Source organism: Penicillium psychrosexuale (genome assembly GCF_028828465.1).
Source record: "Penicillium psychrosexuale strain IBT 29551 chromosome Unknown utg000002l, whole genome shotgun sequence".
In the NCBI taxonomy this organism is placed as follows: domain Eukaryota; kingdom Fungi; phylum Ascomycota; class Eurotiomycetes; order Eurotiales; family Aspergillaceae; genus Penicillium; species Penicillium psychrosexuale.
Window position 1 is genome coordinate 5,145,088 of NW_026643187.1, and position 24,237 is coordinate 5,169,324.

Genomic DNA, 24,237 nt, shown 5'->3' on the forward strand with positions numbered 1-24,237 from the left:
TAGCTTTGGAGTGAATTAACTTTTTAGATCCATCATTGTGACATTCTATAAAAAAAGAAGAAACCTACTTCACGACTCAAGCTAGGGTCTGGTGTAAGAAATCCCCGCGGAAGATCTGAAGAAAAGCTGAAAATCTAACTGCACTTTGTAAAATGAAGCTTTTCATATACAAAATCAAATAAAGTGTAGTTCTTAAACCACCCCCGAAAAAAGAAATGCAAGATTTTGTATGTGATGAATAGTTATGTATTCCATCCCGAATGATATAGTCTAAAATCAGGCAAAATCAACGCATACTTACTTGAAACTTAAGTGAAGTTGGACCGCGCGTACCTGCTGCCTCTGGGTATATAAGTAGAGCAACCCCCCATCATACACTTACACTCACTCACATACCGGCACGAAAACGGCCAGGAGTAACCTACCCCGTGTGCCCTGCACACTGCACAGATCCTAATGCGTGGAAGGGCCAAGTGGCCGGTTTCTGCGGTGGGATGCTTTGCGTCGCACTGGTCTATCGATTGATCTATGTTCTTATTCGGTATGTGTAGTCTGATCTACTCTCTCTTGCTACATGCCTCGTTCTAATATATATACGCATAGGTACAATGCCAGACAAGAGCAGGCAAAGGACGCCCAGAGGGCCATGACAGAGGAGTATCTCGCTGGAAAGAAAGAATACCTCCGGTAAAAGAAGAAGCACCGAAGGAAGAAGGAGCAGTACCTCCTGGATAGGAGAGAGTACCGCCTTCAGAAGAAGGAGAGGGAGAAGCAAACTCCATGGTGGCAATTCTGGCAAGCCAAGAAGGGTGGGTAACGCGAGAAGCGCTTATGGGAAGTCTCACCCATACTGACCAGGAGTGTTTCTCTAGCCAGCAATGAGGCATCCCTCCCGCTAAACAATGGGGTGCCAGAGCAGACAGATGCCGCCCCGGCCGTGCCTCCCTCACCACGGCTCAGAATCCTCTGCGAGGGAACGGCGGAGGCCAGTGGAGTGGACGTCGAACGGCCAGCCAATACTGGCGTGGAGTTCATCAGTCCACGGGGCTCCGCCTCCCTCGCCCTGGGCCGGAGTACGAGAAAGACGTGGAGCTCCTTAATGAAGTGATGGCCCGTTTCAGGGCCCATATCACGGGCAATGCCAAGGAGCCCTGAGGGACAAACAGACCATTTCTAACCACCTACCCCGGAACCGGGATGGTGGATTCGCTGATCTTTCTTCTCGCGCGGGCCGATACCCCTGCCGCCCAAACAGTACACATAGATGTACTGTTAGTCTTTGTTTTTGTTTTTTGTTTTTTGTTGTTTGTTTGTTGTTTGTTTTTCTCTTTTATATTAGGGGTTTTCATGATATACCCTTATCCCCGGGGCCTTGTTGGTTTATAAGCTTGGTGTTTTTGGTTTTTTTTTTGGTCTTTCTCTTGTTTTATGCCTGTTTTGTTGTGACCCCAGCCAGCGAGGCACGGCAGAGTCTGAATTCATCCATCTTGCTCATCATTACATGATCGATTCCATCTCGTACAGACTTATAATTAAGCTGGGGTAGACCAGTTCCAGTCTAGTTTGTATCCTGGTTCAGGAACCGGTTCAAGTAATTCTTTATATCAAGACGCAGGCTTGCAGTAGGTGGCCTCTCAAACTTCCATCATCTACGTGCCCCGCTTGTCCAGGTTCTGATGCATTTGGGCGCGTTCACTGTTACCCCATGCAGTTTGTAGGACCCTTCTGTGGCATTCCTTTCCCCTTCTTTCTCTTCTCTCGCAGGCAGCTTGCCGTTCAGCTTGCCGTTCAGCTTGCTGTGTTGGCAGTTCCTTTGTTCGCCTGCAGAGATGCTTCTTCTAATTTCTGGAGGATGAGATCTTGCGGTTTTGCAGTATGAAGTTATTTAGAGAGCCTTGTGGCAGTAGCTAGATCTTCATCATCCATCCATTTCATATCATTATTCCTGGTTGATCACACCTCCTTTCGTAGTCTGATACTTGCATCAGGTTTTCCTGAAAAAATTGGGGTAGTTAGTCTATCTTCAAAGGCTGAAGCCAAGTGGAGAAGGCAGCCAGGAGCAGTACTCGAACTCGGATAAGAAGAGGCTCGTGGAGAGCGATCGCTCAAACTTGAATCAACAACCGGCAGTTTAGGCCCCCATAGTATTTCCAACTACCATCTTTAGTCGACTAACCCATTGACCGTCGACAACGACTAACCAACGAGGACAGCGGTCAGTGATTCTCCCGTGCCCCTGGCTCGCCTTAGATAACCGGGTTACGCACACCGTCTTGGTTCAGATGAACCAGACCTAGTAGGTGGTGAGGTGAACATGGCTTAGCTATGTAGACAATCGCAAACCCCAATTCGGGTCGAAGGTCTCGACTCGACTCAAAGCCTAACCCAGACTGGGTCTTGTGGAAGTCGAGGCTTGATATTCGAGATGTAGCTGGAGTCTGGAGATGGGTGAAGTAGTTGAGAAGTACTAGTGGTGGGCCCGCATTTGAATTTCCCTCTCGCGACTTTACGAGTTCACCAACCTATCAATGTCTCATAGTAATATTTCTTGAAGTAATACAAAGTCTAAGCGGTGGTTCTTACAACCTAATAAGTATGTCCTTATTGGTCACACCGAAGATGACACTTCTTTATGCATTAGCTACTCACAGTCTCTGAATACTTTTCCAACGTCAGACATTTATATTTTGCTATACTATCTTATTTACAGGTCTCAAATTATTCGCCTCTATTAATATCAATTTAATCAGGCCTCTCCAGTGCCGCGAAACGGCCGCTCTGTAATAAACCAGCTTATCATCAAATCTCGGCTCTGTTTAAATGCTACATTGCATGCCTTCTGGTACTATTCCAGAATACCAAGTCTCCGGTGGTTTCAATCGACGAATGCGGCAGTCAAACATACTCCATAGTTCCAAGGATCCATTGTGACACACTGGTAGCTCAGGGGAAGGTAGTTAGTCGCCCGTAGACGTTGCACAATCGGCGATTCGTGGTTGGTGAAGATAGCGGACTCCACCTTACCCCGCGAGGTATAAATCGGCAGTTTCTCTATCTCTCTTGGAAGCACACAACAATGATCGAGCCAAAGACCGAGAGCTCGCAGCTCGCTGATTGTAGTCATATTCCAATTATCGACCTCTCAACTTTGGATAGTCCAAATTTCGATGAGCGACAGAGGCTTGCTCAATCGATCTATGATGCCTGCACTCAGGTTGGCTTCTTTTACATCAAGGTGTGGCTCTTAAGGCACTCTCGAACCTGATCAGTTATTAATTGTGCCCGTTCAGAACCACACGATCCCAGAGGACAAGATTAATGGCATACACGGGTCCGCGAAGCGATTCTTCGATCTCCCCGAGGAGCAAAAGATGAAGTTTTATATTGGAAACTCCCCCGTACGCCTGAAAATCTGAAATTCAAAAATATATCCTAAGATTATACTAGAAATTCCGCGGCTACAGTCCCCTGGGTGCCGAGAAATCCACAGGGACAGACGATGATCCCATTGCCGAAGAAGATGCTGTCAGCGCTCTCTCTGAAGCCTTTGACATTGGATACGAAACTGCAATGGATCCTCAAAAATCGAAAGATGACCCTCTTGCCCGTGATCCCTATGGACTGTATGGAGAAAATCAATGGCCCGGCCAAGATATACTTCCAAACTTCACAGAGACCTATGTTGAATATTGTGCCATGATGCTCGGGCTCTGCCGAAAGTTGATGAGAATCTTTGCCCTCGCGTTGGGCTTGCCCGAAGAACACTTTGATGCGATGACTAAGAACCCAGGGGTCACGTCTAGGATGATGCATTACCCGCCTCAGCCAGTGAAGGAAGAGGTTCGTGAAGGACTCGGGGCTCATACGGTAGGCAATTGACCAAAAGGCAACAAAGATACCGAATTATTTACTTATCCGCTGTCAGGACTTTGAATGCTTCACCATTCTCTCCCAGGGTAGTGTCCCGGGCCTGCAAGTCTTGAGCCACAGTGGTGAATGGATACTGGCACCGCCATTGCCGGGAACGTTGGTCGTCAACATTGCAGATTGCTTGTCAATTTGGTAAGACTGGCTCGGTCATTTATGAGAATGCGTGCTGACTTGTTTAGGACGAATAAAAAGTTCAAGTCGACTATTCATCGGGTGACAAACTTGACCGGACAAGAACGTTATTCCATTCCCTTCTTCTTCGGAGTCGACTATGATACGACAGTGTCGGTTCTACCGAACCATATTTCGGATGATAGACCTGCATGCAAAGAGCCCTTCAAAGCAGGCGAGGTGAGTCATAGAATGGGTTTAGTACCAATGTGATAACTAACGAGGGAATAGTGGGTTCGCGAAAAGCTATCAAAGGCGTATGTTGGCTATGAAGGCTAGGATAATGAATTTTATTGAGACATAATTTCTACCTTGCTTGCCCTACTATACTTAAAGTAGACAATTATGCACATCGCTAAAACTTATTCAAATCTGAATATCAGAACCAAGACATGTATGCCTAACATATATATTGAAGAGGGACCCTGCAAGGGGACAGCAGAGGCACCGACAGTCCTATCTGCGAAACAGATGTCAGAGCACAGTCGTCACTGGGAATAGTAGCGTGCTAGAGAGGAGAACACCATGGGGTGACTACTAAAAAGAGAAGGTGGAAGGTGTCTGCGTTGATATCTCTGCAGGGATGCTTTAAACCATTGGATCACATGGCCGCTTAGTCATCCTGCACAGGAATCCCCCACCCCCCACTATCCCCACTGCAATATGTTGTTCAAAGGTTTGATAACTACGGAGTAACTTCTTCCCAGATAATTAATCCCAACCTTCAGTCTTCTCTAAATCCAACCCTACAAATCCAAGAACTAGCCCCGGAGAACAAGAGGAGTTTGTAAGCATAGTCGCGAAACCCCGCACATGACATGACGCAGTTGCCTGACCGAGCTATGTAAAAGCGCAATTGCTGACACCCAGTGGGTCCCCTTATATATAGAGATTAGGTAGTCTCCTCCCGCTTCCATCTTCTCTTCTCCTCTCCTTGTCCTCCATCTTTAGCTGAATGGATAAAAGCTACTTACTTCGCAATGTCATTACTATTCAGTTCCCCACCTTCTAAGGCGACGGCCTCCCTTACACCGTTCAAGGCCGCCATCCCTAAGGCCAAACTCGTCGAGCTCGAGACGTTGATAAAGATAGCGAAAGTAGCACCACCCACCTACGAGAATTCCCAAACAGACCACCGTTATGGCGTCAATAGGGATTGGCTAGTGAACATGCAGGATCAGTGGCTTCGGTCTTACGACTGGTAATGATACCACAGCCCACCATATGTGCATCCCAATGCATGTTGAGACTGAATTATTATACTAGGAGATCCTCCGAGGATCGAATCAACAGTTTCCCTCAGTACACGATGGAGGTTGAAGATCTTACAATTCATTTTGTAGGATTGTTTTCGGAAAAGAAGGATGCTGTTCCTATCATTTTGTTGCATGGATGGCCTGGTGGGTCTATCTTGGTCTTAATCTCACAACAGGAAAATGAGCAATTCATCGAGACTGACATATCATTAAAGGGAGCTTCCTCGAGTTTTTGCCTATACTGCAGAGGTTCCGAGAGGAGTACACGCCGGAAACCTTGCCCTATCATCTGATTGTACCTTCATTGCCCGGTTACGCATTTTCCTCTGGACCCCCATTGGATAGGGACTTTGGAACAGGTGACATCGCCCGTGTTTTGGACCAACTGATGAAAAACCTCGGCTTTGAGAGCGGATATGTGGCCCAGGGAGGTGATATTGGAAGTCAAATTGCCAGGCGTTTGGGCACGGAGCATGAAAGCTGCAAAGGTACAGAAAATCCATGGTATTCCTACTGGGGTGATTGAGCCTTCTCTGACAAGTTGCGGTATAGCTGTACACGGTAAGTCCTTTCTTCATCAAAGTTATCTAATGACTAGAATACGAATATCAGCTAGTCAACGCGGTTTTCATGAGGAAGCCGGATGGCATGACAGACGACCACCTGAACGCCTTTGAAATACAGGGCATCGAGAATATGAAGAAATTCATAAGTACGGGCGTAGGCTATGCGATTGAGCACGGCACTCGACCCAGCACCATCGGGCAAGTTTTGTCATCGAGCCCTCTTGCTCTACTAGCGTGGTGAGTCGTGCAAAGCGAAGCGTAGTCAGCAGGAATCGCAAACCTGACACCTGCAGGATTGGAGAAAAGTTCCTGGATTGGGTCGACGATCCGCTTGCCCTAGAAGATATTTTGGAATCTGTCACCTTGTACTGGCTGACGGAGACGTTCCCGCGGGCGATCTATACTTACCGACAGGTGAATTTCCCTATTATTTTCGACTTCCATGAGCAGATATCTGATGTGGGTAAATAGAGCTTTCCTGCGCCACCGGTTATGATCGCCAATGACCCTCGTTGGTATATCCACAAGCCATTTGGATTTTCTTCTTTCCCTGGGGAGCATGTTCGACTGCCGCGCTCGTGGATTGAAACCACTGGAGACTTGGTATTCTGGGAGCAGCACCAGAAGGTATACGATGTGGCATTTGAAGAGCCGAGATTTGATACTGACGCTGGTTTATTATAGGGTGGTCATTTCGCGGCACTAGAGAGGCCTGATGAATTGAAGGCGGACCTAGTCAAGTTTGTAGACCAGGTCTGGCCAGGTATTAAGAGAGCCGACTAAGTTGAGACTAAGGAGTAGGGTAGTAGAGTATTTGGTAATGAGTTAAAATTGTCTGAAGTGGAAAGCTAGCTGATGCAATATTAACAAATGAGAGTATATTTAGTCGCCCGTAAACGTCGATTCCAATAGAAACATTGATTCAACCTATATTCGCGCTTTGTTTATTGATATTTTTGCATTTCATCTTCTATCTCATATGTACTCCGAGGCAAATCAACCTTACTAAAGTACTCATATCAATAAACGATTCTTGGGACTAATTTGAACGCATATTTATCAACTAGCCAATGTTTAAACAGAAGCTTCGGGGGCTTCAGGTGAGGCTAAGGTATCCAACCAAAGCCAGGAAATGACGGCCTGGATGAGGCAGGTAATGGCTGCACCGGGTGAGTGAATTGAACGGTACATTATTAGAAAGTATGACTCACCTAGTGCCACAGTCATGTAAAAGAAGCCAACTCCTTCAAATAGCGAGCCAGTCAATAAAGGCCCGAGCATCATTCCGAGACTATATCCCACTTCAGTCATGGAAAAGACTCGCAGGTTGCTTCTGTTGGCCTCGAATAGCTGCGCATCTTTAGTTTCCATGTCCTTGACAACATCTATTGAAAGTCACAATTGTTAGTGGAGGGATGAACAACACAAAATGTGATCACTCACAAGCCAGTTGCACGGCTCCTACGCCGCGCACAAGAGGTAGGATACTACCCAAGGCAATCAAACCGGTGGTAAAAATAGACTTTCCAGCTGCATCTCCTCCGGCCCATGGGAAGTGGGAGTCCCCGGGCATCCCTAGAAGTAAGATGAGAGGGATCATCGCAAGCCAGCCGAAGACGGTAGGTCCCCGTATTCCGACTCGATCGCGAAGCCATCCGGATGGGCCGCTAAGAACGATATTCGGGACTTGGAGACAGAAGAACATCATACTAATGAGCAAACTCTTCCAACCGAATGCTTGTCGCAGGTGGACAGGGAGAGTGTTGTTAATGCCAGACATGAGGGAGGAGACAACGACGACGTTGGTCAATCCGGTCAAAACACGTGGATCGGAGAGCATAATTCTGTAGTACTCATGTTTGAGGTCATGCTTGTTCTCCACTTTACAGTCATCTGGATTGACGGTAGATGGTGCCTCAGAAAGCAGTGCAGTCGTCTCTTCTGGGTCCACCTCATTGCTGACCACTGACAAAATAGGCTTGCTCAAAGAATCAATTTTCTTTGAAGATTCGAGACCAGGCTCAATCATTACCAGGCGGGCAATGATATCCAGGACGAGTACGATCAAGGGAAGTGACCAGGCGGCCCAGTAGCCAAATAACTGGAGCAATGCGCCACTCACTGTTGGTCCGCCGACCATTCCTGCAGTTACAAATGACATGGCCATGCCCATCGACTGTCCAAGGTGTTGCTTGTCCACATTATTTGCCAATAGAGCAAATCCAACCACCCAAGTTCCGGCACCTGCCATAGATTGCAGGATGCGACCAAAGAAGAGGATCCAAACTGTTCACGAAATCAGTTTTGTAGAGTCATCATCAAGATTAAATATGCTCATACCGGATGGGGCAAGAGCAATCATAAGGGTCCCTATAAAACATCCTGCCAGGGCGATCAATAGTGGTTTCTTTTGGCTCGGAGTCTTCTCGGCAAAATGCGCGACAATCGGAGCAGAAACGAGACCAATGAACCCATGAGTGGTGAGCAATGCCGTAGTGAATGTCTGAGTCTGTGATGGATCCAGATGCAGTCGTTCTTCAAGCATATAACTCAAGATCGGAGTAAGAAACCCGTAGAGAAATGTCTCTAGTGGATTGTTAGCATGACTCAGAGTGAGAACAGTGAAGCAACCACACACCTGCGAATAAGGCAACCGTGATGGACGAAACCACCAAAAGGCGAGATGAACGCCACCTGTAGCCCCATGGCTTTGTATCCTTGTCCATTTTAATATATTGAGAGTTTGACAAGAGAAGAATGAAAAAGTGGGGGGCAGAGAAGAAATTAGTTAAGTAGTTTTCAGGCGCTATGATCACAAATAGAATCCCATTATATTAAGCTAGCTCATGGAGATAACACTATTGTCGATTTCGTTTACGAGCCCTGCATGTTTAGTTCGTCTTTCTAGTGCCGGCAATGGCTTTCTATTGGTAATGAGTCAGTTCAGATCGTGCTCGCGTCTGAGCCGAACACCCTGATCGATGCCTCAATGCACCTCTAATGCACCTCCAATGCAGCTACAAGGAAGGCAACACGGAAATCACAACGAGTGTGTCACACTTAGAGTTCACGCCCTTTTTGCAGATCCGTCTTATGTACTATGTACTATGTACAAGCATACACATCCTGCAATGGTATCCCGAACAGAACTTCAAGAGCTCACGGAACATTTACATTTCAATCGCGATTGATCCACTTACCCCATAAGTGTCGAGCTATTACGCAAATCTGCCAATGTATCTAGGCGCACATAGCCCGTCGGCAACCGTCGGACCTGCCGCGGTCTTATGTACCAAGTATGACTAGGCAGATCACAGTAGTATCGGCACCGTAGCTTGCGTGTTCGGTCCTCTGATCTGAAACTGGTAAACGGCTGAATTCTCGCGGGGTAGAAAAACGGGGTCTACATGCAATGCACTGAAACAATAATAGTTCGAGGGATAAGCCGCGGCGTGAGGCATGCATGAGACAGATCTTACTGCAAGTCCAACTTATGAGGGTGTATATCAACTCATATTCTGATAGTATTGTATTGTTCTATCTAATATATAATCTCTCGTTGGTATTTACTTGGTAACTCCAAATGCAACCAATCCGGCATACCATCCCAGTAGGAACTATATATAGCGACTATAATGTAGTATCGGTTCTAGGCAATCGCTACAAACAGTGAGTCTTATTGGTGGGATACTCCGAAATGGCTAAGACCACTCCATAACTGCACATATAAAACGCCAAGTATACTTAGTACATATCCAGACTATCCTCCGTAGACGCGATATCCTCGACTTCAAGGTGGATATCTCACCGCCCCACTATGTGATTTTTGACTCCAAATCCTATCAACGCAACAGATTGAGAGCAACTAGATTGTCAAAGGATCTCATTTCGTTCACCGTGTGCATCGTCGGAGTGGAAATAGTGTGTCACGCGACTTGGACTTTTGATATACATACCCTGCCGCGGTGACATTTTCGGACATATTCAAGACGCCACATTCCGCCCCCTCCGGAGTCGACAGCTAAACTCCGAGACTTGCAAGGGCTAAAATCATTCTAAATTCGGACTAGAGCAAAATGGGAAGCATTCAACATCCCCAGTCGGCGACTACAGTCTTTCTAGACCAGCCACCCAGTTGCCTGGAGTTCTGTCCCGAGGCCCCAGACTATTTCATCGTGGGCACCTACCTTCTATCAGAGAACAAAACTGAAGATGGAGGAATCGAGCAGTCCAAAACTGGGAGTCTACAACTATGGAAATTAGACCCTGTTAGCAAGACATTGTAAGCTAACCACAATCAATCATATTACCTAGTATAACGCCCTCATAACAAACCCACTAACAGCACTTAGATCCCAAATCCAAAGAATTGCCGTCCCATACGCAGTCTTTGACCTGCATTTCCACCCAAGACACAAGAACCTATTCGCAATTGCAAGCAGCGTGGGATCAGTGGCTCTATTCCAAGTATCCAACCCCACCACCGGAGACACATCCGCAACTCCAACTCCAAGCATCACCGAGATATGGACGAAGCAAGTACACGAAGACCCCTCAATCCCAGCCCTATTCCTCGCCTGGGCACCGCAAAACTGGTTCCCGCAGCTCGCAGCCGATGGCTTCGCCGTCACATTCTCAGACAGCCGGACAGCCGTCTTCGGAACAGAGGCCGACATCCGCCAAGAACATAGTGTCGCAGAATGGGGCAAATACGAAGCCAAGCAGATGATCGAAGTCTGGTTTGTCGCATTGTCAACAAGCACCGGGACCCCAGATGCGAAGTCCCAGATCCCGTTCATGTTCACGGGGAATGACTTCGGCTCGCTACACACGCGCCGATTCGATAATACCACCGAGTTGGATGATCCGGACGAGCATATCTCGCCCATGATGCTCGAGCATGATGATCGCGCCCGCCACCACACTGCTGGTGTCACTGCTATCTTGCCTCTTGATGTTCCCTTGGTCGATGATGCGCCGGTTCTTCTGACGGGGTGCTATGATGAGAGTCTTCGTGTGTACCATGCTACGCGGCGGGGAGAGGTTCTCGCTGAGGAGGGGCTTGAGGGTGGGGTTTGGCGACTGCGGTTGTTGGATACGACGAGGATTCCGGCCGAGGATGTTGCGTCGAAGGTATCCGAGTACCGCTTTCTGGTGCTAGCGAGCTGTATGCATGCCGGGACGAGGCTTGTACGGGTTACGTGCAAGTACGAAGATGGGGCTCCGAATTGGGGGATTGAGGTTCTGGCAAAGTTTACTGAACATGAGAGTATGAATTATGCTAGTGGCGTGTGGGAGGGTGGACAAGATACTACTGAGATATTGTGTGTCTCGAGCAGTTTCTATGATCGCAGGCTCTGTGTCTGGACTGTTGATCTATAGTCAAATAAAAAGCCATGCCAAATTGGGAAGGCCATCTAGACGCTGAGACCGTACCGTATACAGGTCCCGGTTTGTCGACTACTAAAATGCTACTGGAGATTCGTAAGCCGAAATTATTCTAACATGATTGTAGTCATGAACACGCTAGAGAAAACACGATGCATAAGCGACAGGTATACAAGTACAGCCGCGCCCGAAGACAATAAAAGAGTCATTCATATCCGAAGAAAGTATATCGTTCCCATTGAGCGTGTAATTAGACAATAGTCTCCAGCTCGCGAGCATAACCCAAAGCATTCTCAATAACGGTACCGCTAGCCACCAGAATATCCCGCTCAGACCTAGCAGTCGCCTCGGGCTCAACAGGGAAGTATATCCGACCGTCGCGGAGGATCCAGCCGCGCTGCTTGGCAAATTCGATCACTGCACCCTCAGACTCGAGGAAGAGGAGGTTCTTGGCGTTGGAAATGGGGAGGGAGGGGTATGCCTTCTCTGAGCAACCTGCGATTTCATTGCGGATAGTACCGATGAGAACCTATAAAGCTCATGATCAGTATGCTTGCCGACAGAGACATTGAGCTCGAGCTGAGCACGCATGCAACTTACATTCGAAAACAGACCAAAGTCTTCCGACGGAACACGTTCGGACTTCGTCTCCCTCCACACCTTGTCATAGCTTCCCTCCATCAAGTTGCGCTCCAGCTCAACGGGATACTTGATGCACGCATCATCCTCAACACTGCCACCCTTCAAGCACGCCTCTTCTACCAATCCCTCTAGCACTGTGTGGAAGTTGGCACTGTCGCCCATGCTCAAAAGAAGAAGCAGATACAGCCCCGTAATCTTGCTGCGTTGGCTAGTGCTGAAGTCGAGTTCCGAAGAGCCCTGCCCGGGCAGACCGGCATGTCTCTCAAGATCGTAGAATGGCTGCAGTTGCTGGTAGTACCGTGTGAATAGCTGCGCGTCAGTCTGGCGGATGGAGGCGAGTGCTCCGAGTTCGAGGACTTGGCGGGCAAGGACGACAAGCTGGGGAGGTGTGGAGGAAGTCGGAATCAAAGCATTTTGCATAAGGAGAGCTCGCTTGGAACGGCTGAGGAGGTCGTTGGCGACGTCGAACTGTTTGCGCTCGATAGCACCGTGGAGCTCTGACACAAGGGACTGTAGATCGGACATGATGGAGGTTGTGTGGGTTCAGGGCAATACCGAAAGGGAATAAGGCAGCCTAGCCGGTGTATGGCAAAGGCAGTAATTAAAGCAGCGGAAACGATAGAGAATTTGGATTTTGATTGATGATTGTTGGCGACATTCCGATGCTCATGACGGAGCTGTGGTAGGCGGTCAGCGTGCAGTCACGTGCGGGCATTTTGATAGTCGCCGATGTTGACTTCTACTACTACCACCACAAGCCAGGCTATATAATATTTGTTATTGGATTGAACCAAAAGATGGCCCAGTATTTTGGCAGCTATATATACTATTCAAATTGATGTCTACGCATGGTCATCCGACAATGCGTGTCCCGGGTGGCATACGGATGTTTTAGCCTAGCTAGAACAGGTATGGCGCAATTCAAGCTTAGGTATCCAGGAAAACAGCAAAAGGTAATAGGTAATAGGTATATGCATATCAACTCGATAGAAGTCTAAGAAGGTAATTCGTCACTCATCGCAGGCCCAGTGAGCCCGGCAAACCGAGTGATACAACGAACGTCATAGAATGCAGTGACAAAACTTCTGATATATATATCAATAGCCCATCGAGAGAGACCGCCTGTATATGTACTACTTATGTACTAATACCTAAAGCATACATCAAATTTATACTCGGTACAAGGTGATATGCTCCTGTTTGACTCCCTGGGAATTAGAGACCGGAAACTATCAGGATCCAGCTATAAGGAGACTCTATCAATCTAACTTCGTGAACAGTCTCATACTTGTCCGACCGAACAAAACCTTACGTTGTAATGGTTTCAGGCTAGTGCTCCCACTGTATCACCCCCAAATGGAGTATGATCAGCCCTCAGGGCTCGGAGCTTCTCACTCTTTGTCAATCTAGTAATAGAAAATAATCAAAACAAACCATCCCATGTGGCATCCTCGATTTTAGGAACTTGCTATCTCTAGTCTTTCTCCAAACATCCTTGAAGGGTAACATATATATTTGGTACAGTACGAAAAGACGAAGTATAAAGTCAAGTTGATGCCTTGTAGCCTGAAATCCACCCGGATCATCTGATTTCCGACCTCCGTGCGATGCGGGATGATCGACGTCACAGTGAAGCGCAGTGAGTATCGCGTCAATCTGACTTCAAAATAAGAAAAATTATATTGGATACTGTGGGATTGACTTTAATACAGCTCGACTTCTCGGATATCCGAACTTATTCTAGATTTTGCGCCCAAGGTGATTTAAATAAATATTTGGATGTGGGGAAATACAGAGTGCCAATCATCTATCGCAAACAAGCTCGCCAGAATTCATTTAGCTTCAATATCGTGCGGGGTGGTATGATCAACTCAGATCAAATCGACGTCATTGTTACATTCCCACGTATCTCACAGAGCCTCGACCTTCCCCAGTCTTTCATCTCCGCTTTCAATCCTGAACCAACATTTTGCATACGCCATGGCTGAAGCAGAAACACAACCACGTCGACTGTCGGCAGATAACCAATCAGTTTCGAAAGCCGATGTTTCTATGAAGGAACGCTTCTTCCGCTACTTCCAGCATGAGATCACCGGTATGTTCCCGTTGGTATTCAGGCGCTACATCATTATCAAGCCACACATCTTTAAAAGCCCCTTGCTAATGACATTCTTCTAGATTTGCAGCAGGAGATGGATCGGCTTGCAGATACGTCTCTCGTGGGTGGTGAACGTGCCGATGCAACAGACCACTGCCTTGCCGGGATCGTACGGTTATCCAATGAGGTCAAGGATGCAGCGAGCTATATCCCCACTTATGATCAGAGGGTGTACGCAGAGGTAAACACGACTCACAATATACCCGATAGAGCAGAGCTGACATATTTACAGGCAATCAAGGCTTTGCAGGATCGATTGAGCGAAATACGTGCAACATTCGAGCCCCGGTCAAAGTTTAGCTTCAAGAACAAGAAAAATACCTCTGCTGTATCTTTGTCTGATGCTGCCGTGCTGGCAGGTGAAGGACGGCTCAGCATCCCTGGGTACCACTCTCCGGGTGCCTCGTCTGTTGACTCGTCCGCGAACCACACACCCAACTATCCTTCCACCCCACTGAACGAGCCAGACAAGCAGCAACAAGAGCGACCGGAGCTTGCGCCCACTTCATTCCCAGGTGGCCCGGTCGGGGACTTTACCACAAATTCCCACTCGGAGAATCCTCCCACTAGTGCCTTTGCGGCCACCGGCATATCCTCTGTGTCGGTCGATGACCATTATGGACTTCATATTATGCTTCCGGCCTCTGGGTCGTCACCCACAGTCCCGGTATCAATCACCTCCTTGAATCGCTGCATCGTGGATATGTCTATTCCCACTGCCAACGGAAAGCCATATGCCAGTCTGACTGCCAAAGGGATCAAAGAAAGCTTATTGATCTGTGGTCAAGTCAATGGCCCCGCACACATCACCGGTGTTAAGAATAGCGTGATCGTGGTCTCATGTCGCCAGTTCCGCATGCACGACTGCAGCGACGTTGATGTCTATCTCAGCTGTTCTAGCAACCCCATTATCGAGGACTGTTCCAATATTCGGTTTGGTCGGATCCCGAAGGCCTATGTCAGTTTTCTCCTCGTGGCTATATATTCTCTTGGGTATTTTACTTACATTCTTCTATCTAGGCCTTGAGGCATGACCGTCCCGATCACGAAGACCGTTGGAGCCAGGTCGAAGATTTCAAATGGATTAAGCAGGAGCCTAGTCCAAACTGGAGGCTACTCGACCCCAACGATGCCGTTCCCGAAGAGGTCTGGGCAGAGATTGTTCCCGGCGGGCCGGGATGGTCTCTCGAGGACATCTTGCATGCCATTAATGTAGTCCCAAACTAGTTTTATCCGCTTGATCGTTCCATGTCTTACTTCCTACTTGAATGGACATGTTCCTATAGGACGCATCCTCGATATCAATTGTCATCATGCGCTCACGAGATTGATTACGCCATTTCTACTTCGAATAATTTTAAGTTCTACTCTTTTATTTTTTATGCCACCATTATCAATTACGATTTTTGCAATTATTTGAATTTGGGGAAAGATTCAAGGTTATTGCGTTACTTCAGCCATGTACTTGTAGACTCAGCTATATATCTGTAACTACAGACAGAAATATACGAGATTGACGAAGGAGCATATACTGACTTGAGTGTAATGTACAATCTCTCATTTAGTGGGAGAGGAATATATATTTTCGGCGCCTATGCAGCCTAATAGTCCGACAGTATGAAACGTTTTTCAAGCTAACATTAAGCTGGCCTTTTGGATGTCGTTTATAGCCCGGAGGATGAAGATAATTGGCAAATTACAGAATAAGACATAAAATGCCTTTCCAGGTTTAAATGTGATCAATAACATTACTTTTGAGAGATAGACTAGGTCACTGTTTGTGATCTGCAAAAGTTCAAGGATTACGCGTTCCAAGTTGTGGGCACTTTGGGGTAATTCTTCGCGTGGTAGCCCAGGTCTTCATAGACGGTTGCATCTCCTAGGATTCAGGTCAATCTCAGGATCAACAGAAAATTAACGTAGCAACATACCTTGGAGGGAATCAACCCGGTGCTCGTCTTCGTCTGCCATTTTCTCCAATTCCTGACCAGGCTCTTCCTCCTTAGGCTGTTTATCACCCATAGAAGACGCAGCCTTGCCAAGGTCATTCTGCGCCGAGCCGATCATGAGGAATTGAGAATAAGGATAGTCCAGGAACTCTGGCTGCAGAGGCACCCATCGGAGATCTCCGAATTTCTCAAGTACCCTAACGAGAACAATGTTAATATGAGAATATTAGAATCACTCCATGGAAGACAGCTTACGATGGAGGGAATTCTGGATTCTTTGGTAATTGACCAACTGGTGGACCAGGGAACTTGGGACTCTTCGACTGAACGATCCAACTTCCCCGTTCTTGCAGGCCGAAGTCCTCCTGGACATCACCCAACTCGGCCGGGATGGTCAGGATATAGGCGAGATGGGATGCCCGCGGTGCGGAGGTGATCGCGTAGACACCTTCCGCGTAGGGTCTGGCTGCCTCGGTATGACGTTCACCTCGAGTGGAAGTCTGGTATGTTTTACCAGCAATGAAATTATCATGGAGAGCTTGCATGGATTGTCCAGCCTTCTCCACAAATCCCATTTCTCGTTCTCTGGAAGAGGTCGGAAACTTTTTTTTCGGGAGTATCATCAACCGACACGAGGCGTCTTTTTCGACGGAGCCTTGGCCGTGGTCGAATTCCGCTCCAAGGGCGGTTGGACGGAGGACAAAGAAGCTCCGGGCGACATCGCCGAAACTTTCAGGCTCGTCTACATCGACGCGTGGGCGGAAGAAGAAGTAGATGAAGCCTTTTTCGAGGATGTTGGAGGGTATTAAGTTTTCCCTCTCCTCGGACTTATGAAGACCTCCCTCAATTCCTTGCGGTTTCTCCGGATGGCTTTCGACTGGTTTCACCGTCGATGCTTGTCCTTCGGGTGGTTCTTCTGTCTTGACAGGTGCTTCCTCTGTCTTCTGCACTGGACGATCTACCGATGTACCCGGTACTTCCTCCTTTTTCAATTCGTCTGGCTTTATATCCTCCGTTTTCTCCTTTTTCGGCTGTGGAGCTTCATCGCCGGAAGCTCTCCGCTTTGTTCCCTTGGAAGTCTTGCCGGTCGGCTCGGCGGAAGTTGAAATGGCTTCCTTGGCCTTCTGAGCAGCGTGGCGTGAAGATGTTCGTGTAGCCATGATGAATGGTGGATTTTGTGGACGATGGTAAAGATCAAATCTGATGAAGCAATGGGATTTAGCCCTAGGGCTGTAATGAGATACACATGACGTCATGTCGTACGTTACAAATCCGCATCCGTGACTTTGCTAGGAATGACCGCTCAGAATGCCATTATAATAGAATTTTCAGTCGATATCCATCTCATCGGCTATGGGCCAGTTGTTCATGGGGTCGTTGCCATTCAAGTCGATCGATGCTGTCTCCGAACCGGAGCTCTCATTCTCGTTGGCTTCCCGGAAAGCGCCAAATGAGTCTATGTCTTGAGCATGCCACTTTGGAATTTCGCTAAACCTTTGCCTTTTGGGACGATGCTCATGAACCTCGGGCTGGGTCTCGGCCGACGCATGTCCTTGTGCGAAAAACGGGTAGCACTGTTGTGTAGCGAGAGTGTTGTGGGCTGGCTTTCTCTTCTGTCCTCTCTTTCGCGCCGAAGGAATTGTATTGCTATTCGATCCATCGGGTTCGTAGCCCATGTCATTCAGGTAGTCTGTCAAGTCGCGCTGCCATCGTTCGAACCGATCCGGGAGGCATAGTCGATCTACCCTGGGTAGGCTGGTTTCTAACTCATCATCAGGCTCTTCAATATCGTAGGGCTTGATGACTCGAATTTCGTCACTGTCCTCGAGTGGATCCATGTCATGCGCAGGCGTTGAGGGTCCTGAGTCGTCCATACTCTGCTCCCTTTCCTTGGGCTGATGGTCTGCTGCAGCATCAGAAGTAAGGTCGGCGAAGTATTCAATGGGCTCCTTTAACTTGTCAGGACTCGTATCATTCATTGGAAGGTCTTCCATTATCTGATATCAAGTCTTGAACCCAAACGGCGTTGACATGTCAATCCGAGGTAGACGGTCAAGTTGCAAAAACCATAACTGAGCTCTCAAGGAAGGAATGATGGAGTATGTGACTGGAGAAATGTATGCTATTAAAAGATAAAGTACAATGAAGAGATCAGGAAAATCGCACCAGAATGGAACGCGCAAGAAAGCCATGGTCGCTATAACATCATGGCCTTCCAGATGCTTCTAACGTGGGGGTGATAGAGAACCGCATATATGTCCACTCGACGTTGAACTTTGGATGCCGGTTCGAAAAAAGAGAAACCATAATAGGAATTCAATATAATATGAGAATATATCACGATTCCACTTCGACCCTGATCTAAAAATAATCAAGTCTCTTTGGACAGCGTACAGCATAAAGATCGAGACCAGCTCCCCTGACCGCTCACCGCCCGGCAGCATGATTGGCCGATGTCATTCGCTTCCACAATAGAGTCCACGTTTAGTTAACTGCTACACCAACACCAGCTTCAAGTGTTTACCTTTCGCTCTTTTCTTTCTTTCAGGTGGATGCGGTGGTCGCCTCTGCCTTATATTGCTCTCTAGTGTGCGGAGCTTGCTACTTTACAGTGCGGCTCCGGCCAAATCTTCAAGATGCAGTCCTCCCCAAACATGCTCACCAAGGTACACCCCCTCGGGCATCTTAATGCGCCATCGAACAATGGGACTCAATTGAAGTTGCTAATCATTCTCTCACTTGTTTAGTTCGAGTCCAAATCCTCCAGAGCTAAAGGAATCGCGTTCCATCCCAAACGGTCAGTCAATCCCGCGGAGGGACACCTAACACCTCAAAGTGCTCAATCTGACCACAAAACAGACCATGGATTCTCGTCTCCCTTCACTCATCCACGATCCAACTGTGGGACTACCGCATGGGAACTCTTATCGACCGATTCGAAGAACACGATGGCCCGGTTCGCGGCGTTGACTTCCACCCAACCCAGCCCCTGTTTGTATCGGGAGGTGACGACTACAAGATCAAGGTCTGGAACTACCAGACTCGGAGGTGCTTGTTCACATTGAATGGCCACTTGGATTATGTGCGAACAGTTTTCTTCCACCCCGAGCTGCCCTGGATTCTGTCTGCGTCCGACGACCAGACCATCCGAATCTGGAACTGGCAAAATCGGTCACTCAGTAAGATGCATTGGAGCTACCTGCAATAACATCGACTAACACGTCTACTCTTTTTAGTCTGTACGATGACCGGTCACAACCATTATGTTATGTGCGCTCAGTTCCACCCCACCGAGGATCTCATTGCCTCGGCCTCGTTGGATCAGTCAGTTCGCATTTGGGATATCTCCGGCCTGCGGAAGAAGCACTCGGCCCCAACCTCGGTTTCGTTCGAAGATCAAATGGCAAGAGCCAACCCAAACCAAGCCGATATGTTCGGAAACACCGATGCAATCGTTAAGTTTGTGCTGGAAGGTCATGACCGTGGTGTTAACTGGGTCTCGTTTCACCCCACACTACCCTTGCTCGTGTCAGCCGGTGACGACCGGTTGGTTAAGCTCTGGCGCATGAGTGATACTAAGGCATGGGAAGTCGATACTTGCCGCGGCCATTTCCAGAATGCCTCCGCTGCTCTGTTCCACCCGCACCAAGACCTCATCCTTTCCGTCGGCGAAGATAAGACGATTCGCGCATGGGATCTCAACAAGCGTACATCCGTTCAGTCCTTTAAGCGCGACCTTGATCGATTCTGGGTTATTGCTGCCCACCCCGAGATGAACCTGTTTGCCGCGGGTCATGACACTGGTGTTATGGTCTTCAAGCTCGAGCGAGAGCGCCCTGCGTCTGCTATCTACCAGAACCAGCTGTTTTACATCACAAAGGATAAGCACGTCAAGTCATATGACTTCAGCAAGAACGTCGAGTCGCCGCCGTTGCTTTCGCTGCGCAAGCTGGGTTCCCCATGGGTCCCCCCACGTACCCTCTCTTACAACCCCGCTGAGCGTGCTATTTTGGTTACCACGCCCGCCGATAATGGAACTTATGAACTGATTCATCTCCCCAGAGATGGTACTGGGGCTGTTGAGCCTACAGATGTTAAACGTGGACAGGCTACTTCGGCAGTCTTCGTCGCCCGCAACCGCTTTGCCGTCTTCAGCCCCTCGACCCAACAGGTCGATATCAAGGATCTTAGCAACTCCACAACGAAGACAATCAAGCCCCCCAGCGGGCACGACCGATATCTACTTTGGTGGTACCGGATGCCTGCTCTTCATCACCCCTACACATGTTACTCTTTTCGACATTCAACAAAAGAAGCAGCTTGCAGAGCTTGCTGTCAGCGGGGTGAAGTACGTGGTGTGGTCTAACGATGGATTGTACTGCGCTTTGCTCAGTAAACACAACGTCACTATCGTGACCAAGACACTCGAGCAGGTTAGCACCTTGCACGAGACTATTCGCATCAAGAGTGCTACCTGGGATGACGCCGGTGTCCTGCTCTACTCCACCCTTAACCATGTGAAGTACTCCCTTCTCAACGGTGACAACGGTATTATCCGCACTCTCGACCAGACCGTGTACCTCGTTCGCGTCAAGGGACGCAATGTCTATGCTCTTGACCGCAACGCCCAGCCACGCATCTTGGAGATTGACCCGACTGAGTATCGTTTCAAGCTCGCCCTCGTGAAGCGAAATTACGACGAAATGCTTCAGATTATCAAGACCTCGAGTTTGGTTGGCCAGAGCATCATCTCTTACCTGCAGAAGAAAGGTTACCCGGAGATTGCTCTGCAATTCGTTCAAGACCCTCAGACCCGCTTTGACCTTGCCCTTGAATGTGGTAATCTCGAGGTCGCCAATGAGATGGCACGGGAGCTCGACCGTCCCAACTTCTGGACCAGGCTTGGAGCTGAGGCATTGGCTCATGGTAACCATCAGATCGTCGAAATGACTTACCAAAAGCAGCGTAGCTTCGACAAGCTCTCTTTCCTGTACCTCTCTACCGGTGACCAAGAGAAGCTTTCTCGTATGGCTAAGATCGCCGAACACCGTGGCGACTTCACCTCTCGTTTCCAAAACGCCATCTACCGTGGCGACGTTGAGGACCGCATCCAGATGTTCAAGGAAGTGGACTTGTGTATGTACAACCCTAGTGCCGATTTTTTTTTTTCATACTAATTCTCGCAGACCCTCTCGCCTATCTTACTGCCAAGTCAAATGGTCTGATTGAAGAGGCCGAGTCCATTTTGGAGGCGGTTGGTCTCACCGAAGATCAGATTGTCCTACCCACACTCGACCAACCTCTGAAGGTTCTCCACCCTATTGTACCCACTTTCAATTCCAACTGGCCCGTTAAGGCTGCCGGTCACTCCTCCTTCGAGAAGGCTCTTCTCGGAGAAGTTGGTGTCGTCGACGAGGAGGCTGGCGCTGTTGGATTCGAGATTGAGGAAGAGGAGCAAGAAGCTGCTGTTGCCCGGGAAACCCTCGATGATGACGAAGAGGCAGTTTCCGGATGGGATATGGGTGATGATGTTATTGTTGAGGAAGAAATCGACTTTGTCAATGTGGAAAGCGCCGAAGCTGGCGCGGGCAGTTCTGAGGCTGATTTGTGGGCTCGTAACTCCCCGCTGGCTGCTGATCACGTTGCCGCTGGCTCTTTCGACACTGCCATGCAGCTCTTGAACCGTCAAGTTGGTGCCGTTCAGTTCGCTCCTCTCAAGGCTCGCTTCCTCGAAGTTTACAAGGCGACTAAGACCTACCTCCCGGCGACTGCTGGTCTGCCGCCTTTGATCAACTACGTGCGCCGGACCATCGATGAGACTGACTCCCGGAAGATGCTTCCCATCATTCCCCGAGACCTAGAGACGGTTGCCAGTGTTGACCTACAAGAGGGTTATGCCGCTATGCGGTCCAACCGATTGGAGGAGGGCGTGGCAACCTTCAAACGTATTCTTCACACTGTTCTCGTTAACACCGTGTCATCCGAAGCCGATGTGGATGAAGCGAAGAAGATCATTGCCACTGCTCGGGAATACATTCTCGCCATGTCGATCGAGCTCGAGCGCCGTACTCTCTCCACCAACTCCCCTGAGGATCTCAAGCGCAGCCTTGAGTTGTCTGCCTACTTCACAATTCCCAAGCTCGAGGTCGCTCACCGACAACTAGCGTTGATGGCTGCCATGAAGTTGGCCTTTGCCAACAAGAACTACGGCTCAGCCTTGAGCTTTGCCAACCGAATGCTGGTTAATGGAGGCTCCGCTAAACTTTTGGAACAGGTAAGAATTCCTAAAATTGAATTTGCCACTTATAGTATCCCAATGCTAATTATGAAAAACAGGCCAAGAAGATCAAAGCTCAATGCGAACGAAATCCTCAGGACCAGATTGACATTGACTTCGACCCCTTCGCCGAGTTCGATATCTGCGCTGCGTCCTTTACCCCTATCTATAGCGGCTCTCCCAGTGTCTCAGACCCCTTCACCGGCGCCAAATACCACCCCCAATACAAGGGAAGTGTCGACCGGATATCGGAGGTTACGGAGATTGGTGCCCCGGCCAGCGGCCTACGCCTGTTCGTCCCCAGTCAGTTTTAATTGCCGCATGACGAAGCATAACGGTTTTTTGCCTTTTTTCTCTTCTTGAAATGAAGTTACAAAATGGGTACATTTTCATCTGCACGAGGAGAAGTTGTGTTTGGTGGCGCTTTTCATTTTTTTTTCGGCTGGGAGAAAGACAAAACTTCCTGCACACAGTACCAGTCCCCTTGTCTAGATGTCTTTTTGTATCCAAGATTATAATTGCTTAGCGATCTAGTTTGTATGCGAACATGTTTTGTCCAAAAGCTCTATCTCCTAGGCACCCAAAGGTCTTGTCTTCACCTGGTATCTATGTCTTACCTGCTTAGTAGTGATAAAAGTAATCCGTCTTGATTTGCCAAATATGCATATCTAATGTACAAGGGAGATCTAAATCGAAGAGTAGAGAGAAGACCACTCCAACAAAAACACCATAAACATACAGTTCAATTACACCGACCATCTTTCCACCCAGTCCGCCACCTCTCCTCCCACAATCGACAATCAAACTCCTTCTTCCCAAGCTTCCGATTAACCTCATTATGCGCCTCGCACATCCACCACCCAAACTCCTTCCGGCTCTCCAGTCTCGGCTGATTCCGCCCACTCGGATGCGCCATCCATCTCTGGAAATCATCCGCGCACACCCAGCACGGGTACAGCTTTGAGAAGAACTTCAAGAACCCGCCCATATTAGCCTGGTGTTCCGTATCTGCCTTTTCAGGGTATGTGGCTGCCATCGAGTGCAATAGTGTCCATGTTGAGCGACCTAGCTCTTCGACGTCTGGCGGGCAGTCTGAGGGAATTTCGCTCGGAGAGGGAGTTGCAGCGGCGGCCAGAGCTGGCGTTGAGGTCGTCATTTTGCCTGTGTTTGAATTGGGGGATGGGGTAGTGTTGGAGTTTGCATTTTTGAGTTCGGCTTGCTTTGTCAATGCTCGCCATGAGGCGACGGAGGTGCAGGTGCGGCAGCTGTAAGGTGGGTATATTAGCGCCGACCTCGGTTACCGCTAGTCGTAGATACGTACGGCTTTCCATCTTTGTCCAGGACTACACCCTTGGGCAATGGCGCGGCTTTCGAGTCATCGTCTCCGGCTGGCTTGGAGGAGCTTGCGGAGTTCGCGGGGGTTTGCTGGTTGAATATGGACCCTGCGCCTTTAAATTGACTACTGACTTCCGGTGGAGCCGATGACATTTTTCACTTGTAAATATTTGATTCCCTCGACAAATCGGTGATTTGGAGTGGTGAAAGTGATTCGAGGTTGATTTATAATGGATTGCGGAGGATCACCGGAGGCGAGAAAGAGGTAATAGTGATGGATATTTGGCGCAACAGTTAGTAAAGAGAACTTGAAATAAGTGAGCAAGATCCTTAGAATCAATGAGCTTTGAATATGTAAATCCAGAAGCTGAGCCTTTGAGCAAGAGTCTCAAATGACATACATACAAGTCAAATGTCACGCCGATCAATCTCGATCCGGCTTTGTCATCCATTCACGCGCGCTCGCTCAACTCAGACGGCTCAAGTTCGCAGTTTGATTGAGATAAATAAATATCTTTCTTCTATTACTCTGCTCTTTGGTATTTATTTCCTCATATACCGTCCG

General features: G+C 48.5%; 11 protein-coding genes across 11 annotated transcripts; 6 read left to right on the forward strand and 5 right to left on the reverse strand.

Annotated features, from left to right (window-relative positions):
- Positions 1-320: 320 nt before the first annotated feature.
- On the forward strand, positions 321-1,108 carry N7518_003088 (uncharacterized protein; the record flags this gene model as incomplete). The annotated part of the gene is made up of 4 exons (XM_057184015.1): positions 321-541; positions 604-687; positions 709-813; positions 859-1,108. Coding segments are annotated over 4 exons (660 nt in total), but the record flags the coding sequence as incomplete, so codon positions are not given.
- Positions 1,109-3,076: 1,968 nt separating this feature from the next.
- N7518_003089 (isopenicillin N synthase family dioxygenase) lies at positions 3,077-4,380 on the forward strand (the record flags this gene model as incomplete). Its single annotated transcript, XM_057184016.1, has 6 exons — positions 3,077-3,235; positions 3,270-3,398; positions 3,448-3,867; positions 3,926-4,062; positions 4,110-4,281; positions 4,333-4,380. The coding sequence occupies 6 exons, from the start codon at positions 3,077-3,079 to the stop codon at positions 4,378-4,380; spliced, it is 1,065 nt and encodes a 354-aa protein (XP_057045466.1).
- A 701-nt stretch (positions 4,381-5,081) lies between these two features.
- N7518_003090 (epoxide hydrolase family protein) lies at positions 5,082-6,706 on the forward strand (the record flags this gene model as incomplete). The annotated part of the gene is given in 7 exon segments (XM_057184017.1): positions 5,082-5,302; positions 5,368-5,501; positions 5,573-5,845; positions 5,956-6,160; positions 6,217-6,382; positions 6,395-6,550; positions 6,608-6,706. 7 exon segments carry the CDS (start codon positions 5,082-5,084, stop codon positions 6,704-6,706), a joined length of 1,254 nt encoding a protein of 417 aa, XP_057045467.1.
- Positions 6,707-6,997: 291 nt separating this feature from the next.
- Positions 6,998-8,649, reverse strand: N7518_003091 (MFS transporter; the record flags this gene model as incomplete). Its single annotated transcript, XM_057184018.1, has 5 exons — positions 6,998-7,083; positions 7,135-7,308; positions 7,367-8,209; positions 8,264-8,509; positions 8,562-8,649. The coding sequence occupies 5 exons, from the start codon at positions 8,647-8,649 to the stop codon at positions 6,998-7,000; spliced, it is 1,437 nt and encodes a 478-aa protein (XP_057045468.1).
- A 1,350-nt stretch (positions 8,650-9,999) lies between these two features.
- Positions 10,000-11,305, forward strand: N7518_003092 (uncharacterized protein; the record flags this gene model as incomplete). Its single annotated transcript, XM_057184019.1, has 2 exons — positions 10,000-10,205; positions 10,276-11,305. 2 exons carry the CDS (start codon positions 10,000-10,002, stop codon positions 11,303-11,305), a joined length of 1,236 nt encoding a protein of 411 aa, XP_057045469.1.
- Positions 11,306-11,561: 256 nt separating this feature from the next.
- rpnL (proteasome regulatory particle lid subunit rpnL) lies at positions 11,562-12,527 on the reverse strand (the record flags this gene model as incomplete). The annotated part of the gene is made up of 2 exons (XM_057184020.1): positions 11,912-12,527; positions 11,562-11,840 (listed from the first exon to the last, which is right to left on the reverse strand). The coding sequence occupies exons 1-2, from the start codon at positions 12,476-12,478 to the stop codon at positions 11,562-11,564; spliced, it is 846 nt and encodes a 281-aa protein (XP_057045470.1). The 5' UTR covers positions 12,479-12,527.
- A 1,406-nt stretch (positions 12,528-13,933) lies between these two features.
- Positions 13,934-15,338, forward strand: N7518_003094 (putative tubulin-specific chaperone c; the record flags this gene model as incomplete). Its single annotated transcript, XM_057184021.1, has 4 exons — positions 13,934-14,048; positions 14,132-14,292; positions 14,344-15,069; positions 15,132-15,338. The coding sequence occupies 4 exons, from the start codon at positions 13,934-13,936 to the stop codon at positions 15,336-15,338; spliced, it is 1,209 nt and encodes a 402-aa protein (XP_057045471.1).
- Positions 15,339-15,913: 575 nt separating this feature from the next.
- On the reverse strand, positions 15,914-17,220 carry N7518_003095 (uncharacterized protein; the record flags this gene model as incomplete). The annotated part of the gene is made up of 3 exons (XM_057184022.1): positions 15,914-15,990; positions 16,043-16,257; positions 16,316-17,220. 3 exons carry the CDS (start codon positions 17,218-17,220, stop codon positions 15,914-15,916), a joined length of 1,197 nt encoding a protein of 398 aa, XP_057045472.1.
- Positions 17,221-17,388: 168 nt separating this feature from the next.
- N7518_003096 (uncharacterized protein) lies at positions 17,389-18,054 on the reverse strand (the record flags this gene model as incomplete). The annotated part of the gene is made up of 1 exon (XM_057184023.1): positions 17,389-18,054. One exon carries the CDS (start codon positions 18,052-18,054, stop codon positions 17,389-17,391), a length of 666 nt encoding a protein of 221 aa, XP_057045473.1.
- A 512-nt stretch (positions 18,055-18,566) lies between these two features.
- N7518_003097 (coatomer subunit alpha) lies at positions 18,567-22,651 on the forward strand (the record flags this gene model as incomplete). The annotated part of the gene is made up of 7 exons (XM_057184024.1): positions 18,567-18,726; positions 18,808-18,857; positions 18,920-19,239; positions 19,297-20,250; positions 20,285-21,196; positions 21,247-22,334; positions 22,397-22,651. The coding sequence occupies exons 1-7, from the start codon at positions 18,697-18,699 to the stop codon at positions 22,649-22,651; spliced, it is 3,609 nt and encodes a 1,202-aa protein (XP_057045474.1). The 5' UTR covers positions 18,567-18,696.
- A 428-nt stretch (positions 22,652-23,079) lies between these two features.
- Positions 23,080-23,825, reverse strand: N7518_003098 (flavin-linked sulfhydryl oxidase; the record flags this gene model as incomplete). The annotated part of the gene is made up of 2 exons (XM_057184025.1): positions 23,080-23,602; positions 23,659-23,825. 2 exons carry the CDS (start codon positions 23,823-23,825, stop codon positions 23,080-23,082), a joined length of 690 nt encoding a protein of 229 aa, XP_057045475.1.
- Positions 23,826-24,237: the final 412 nt, after the last annotated feature.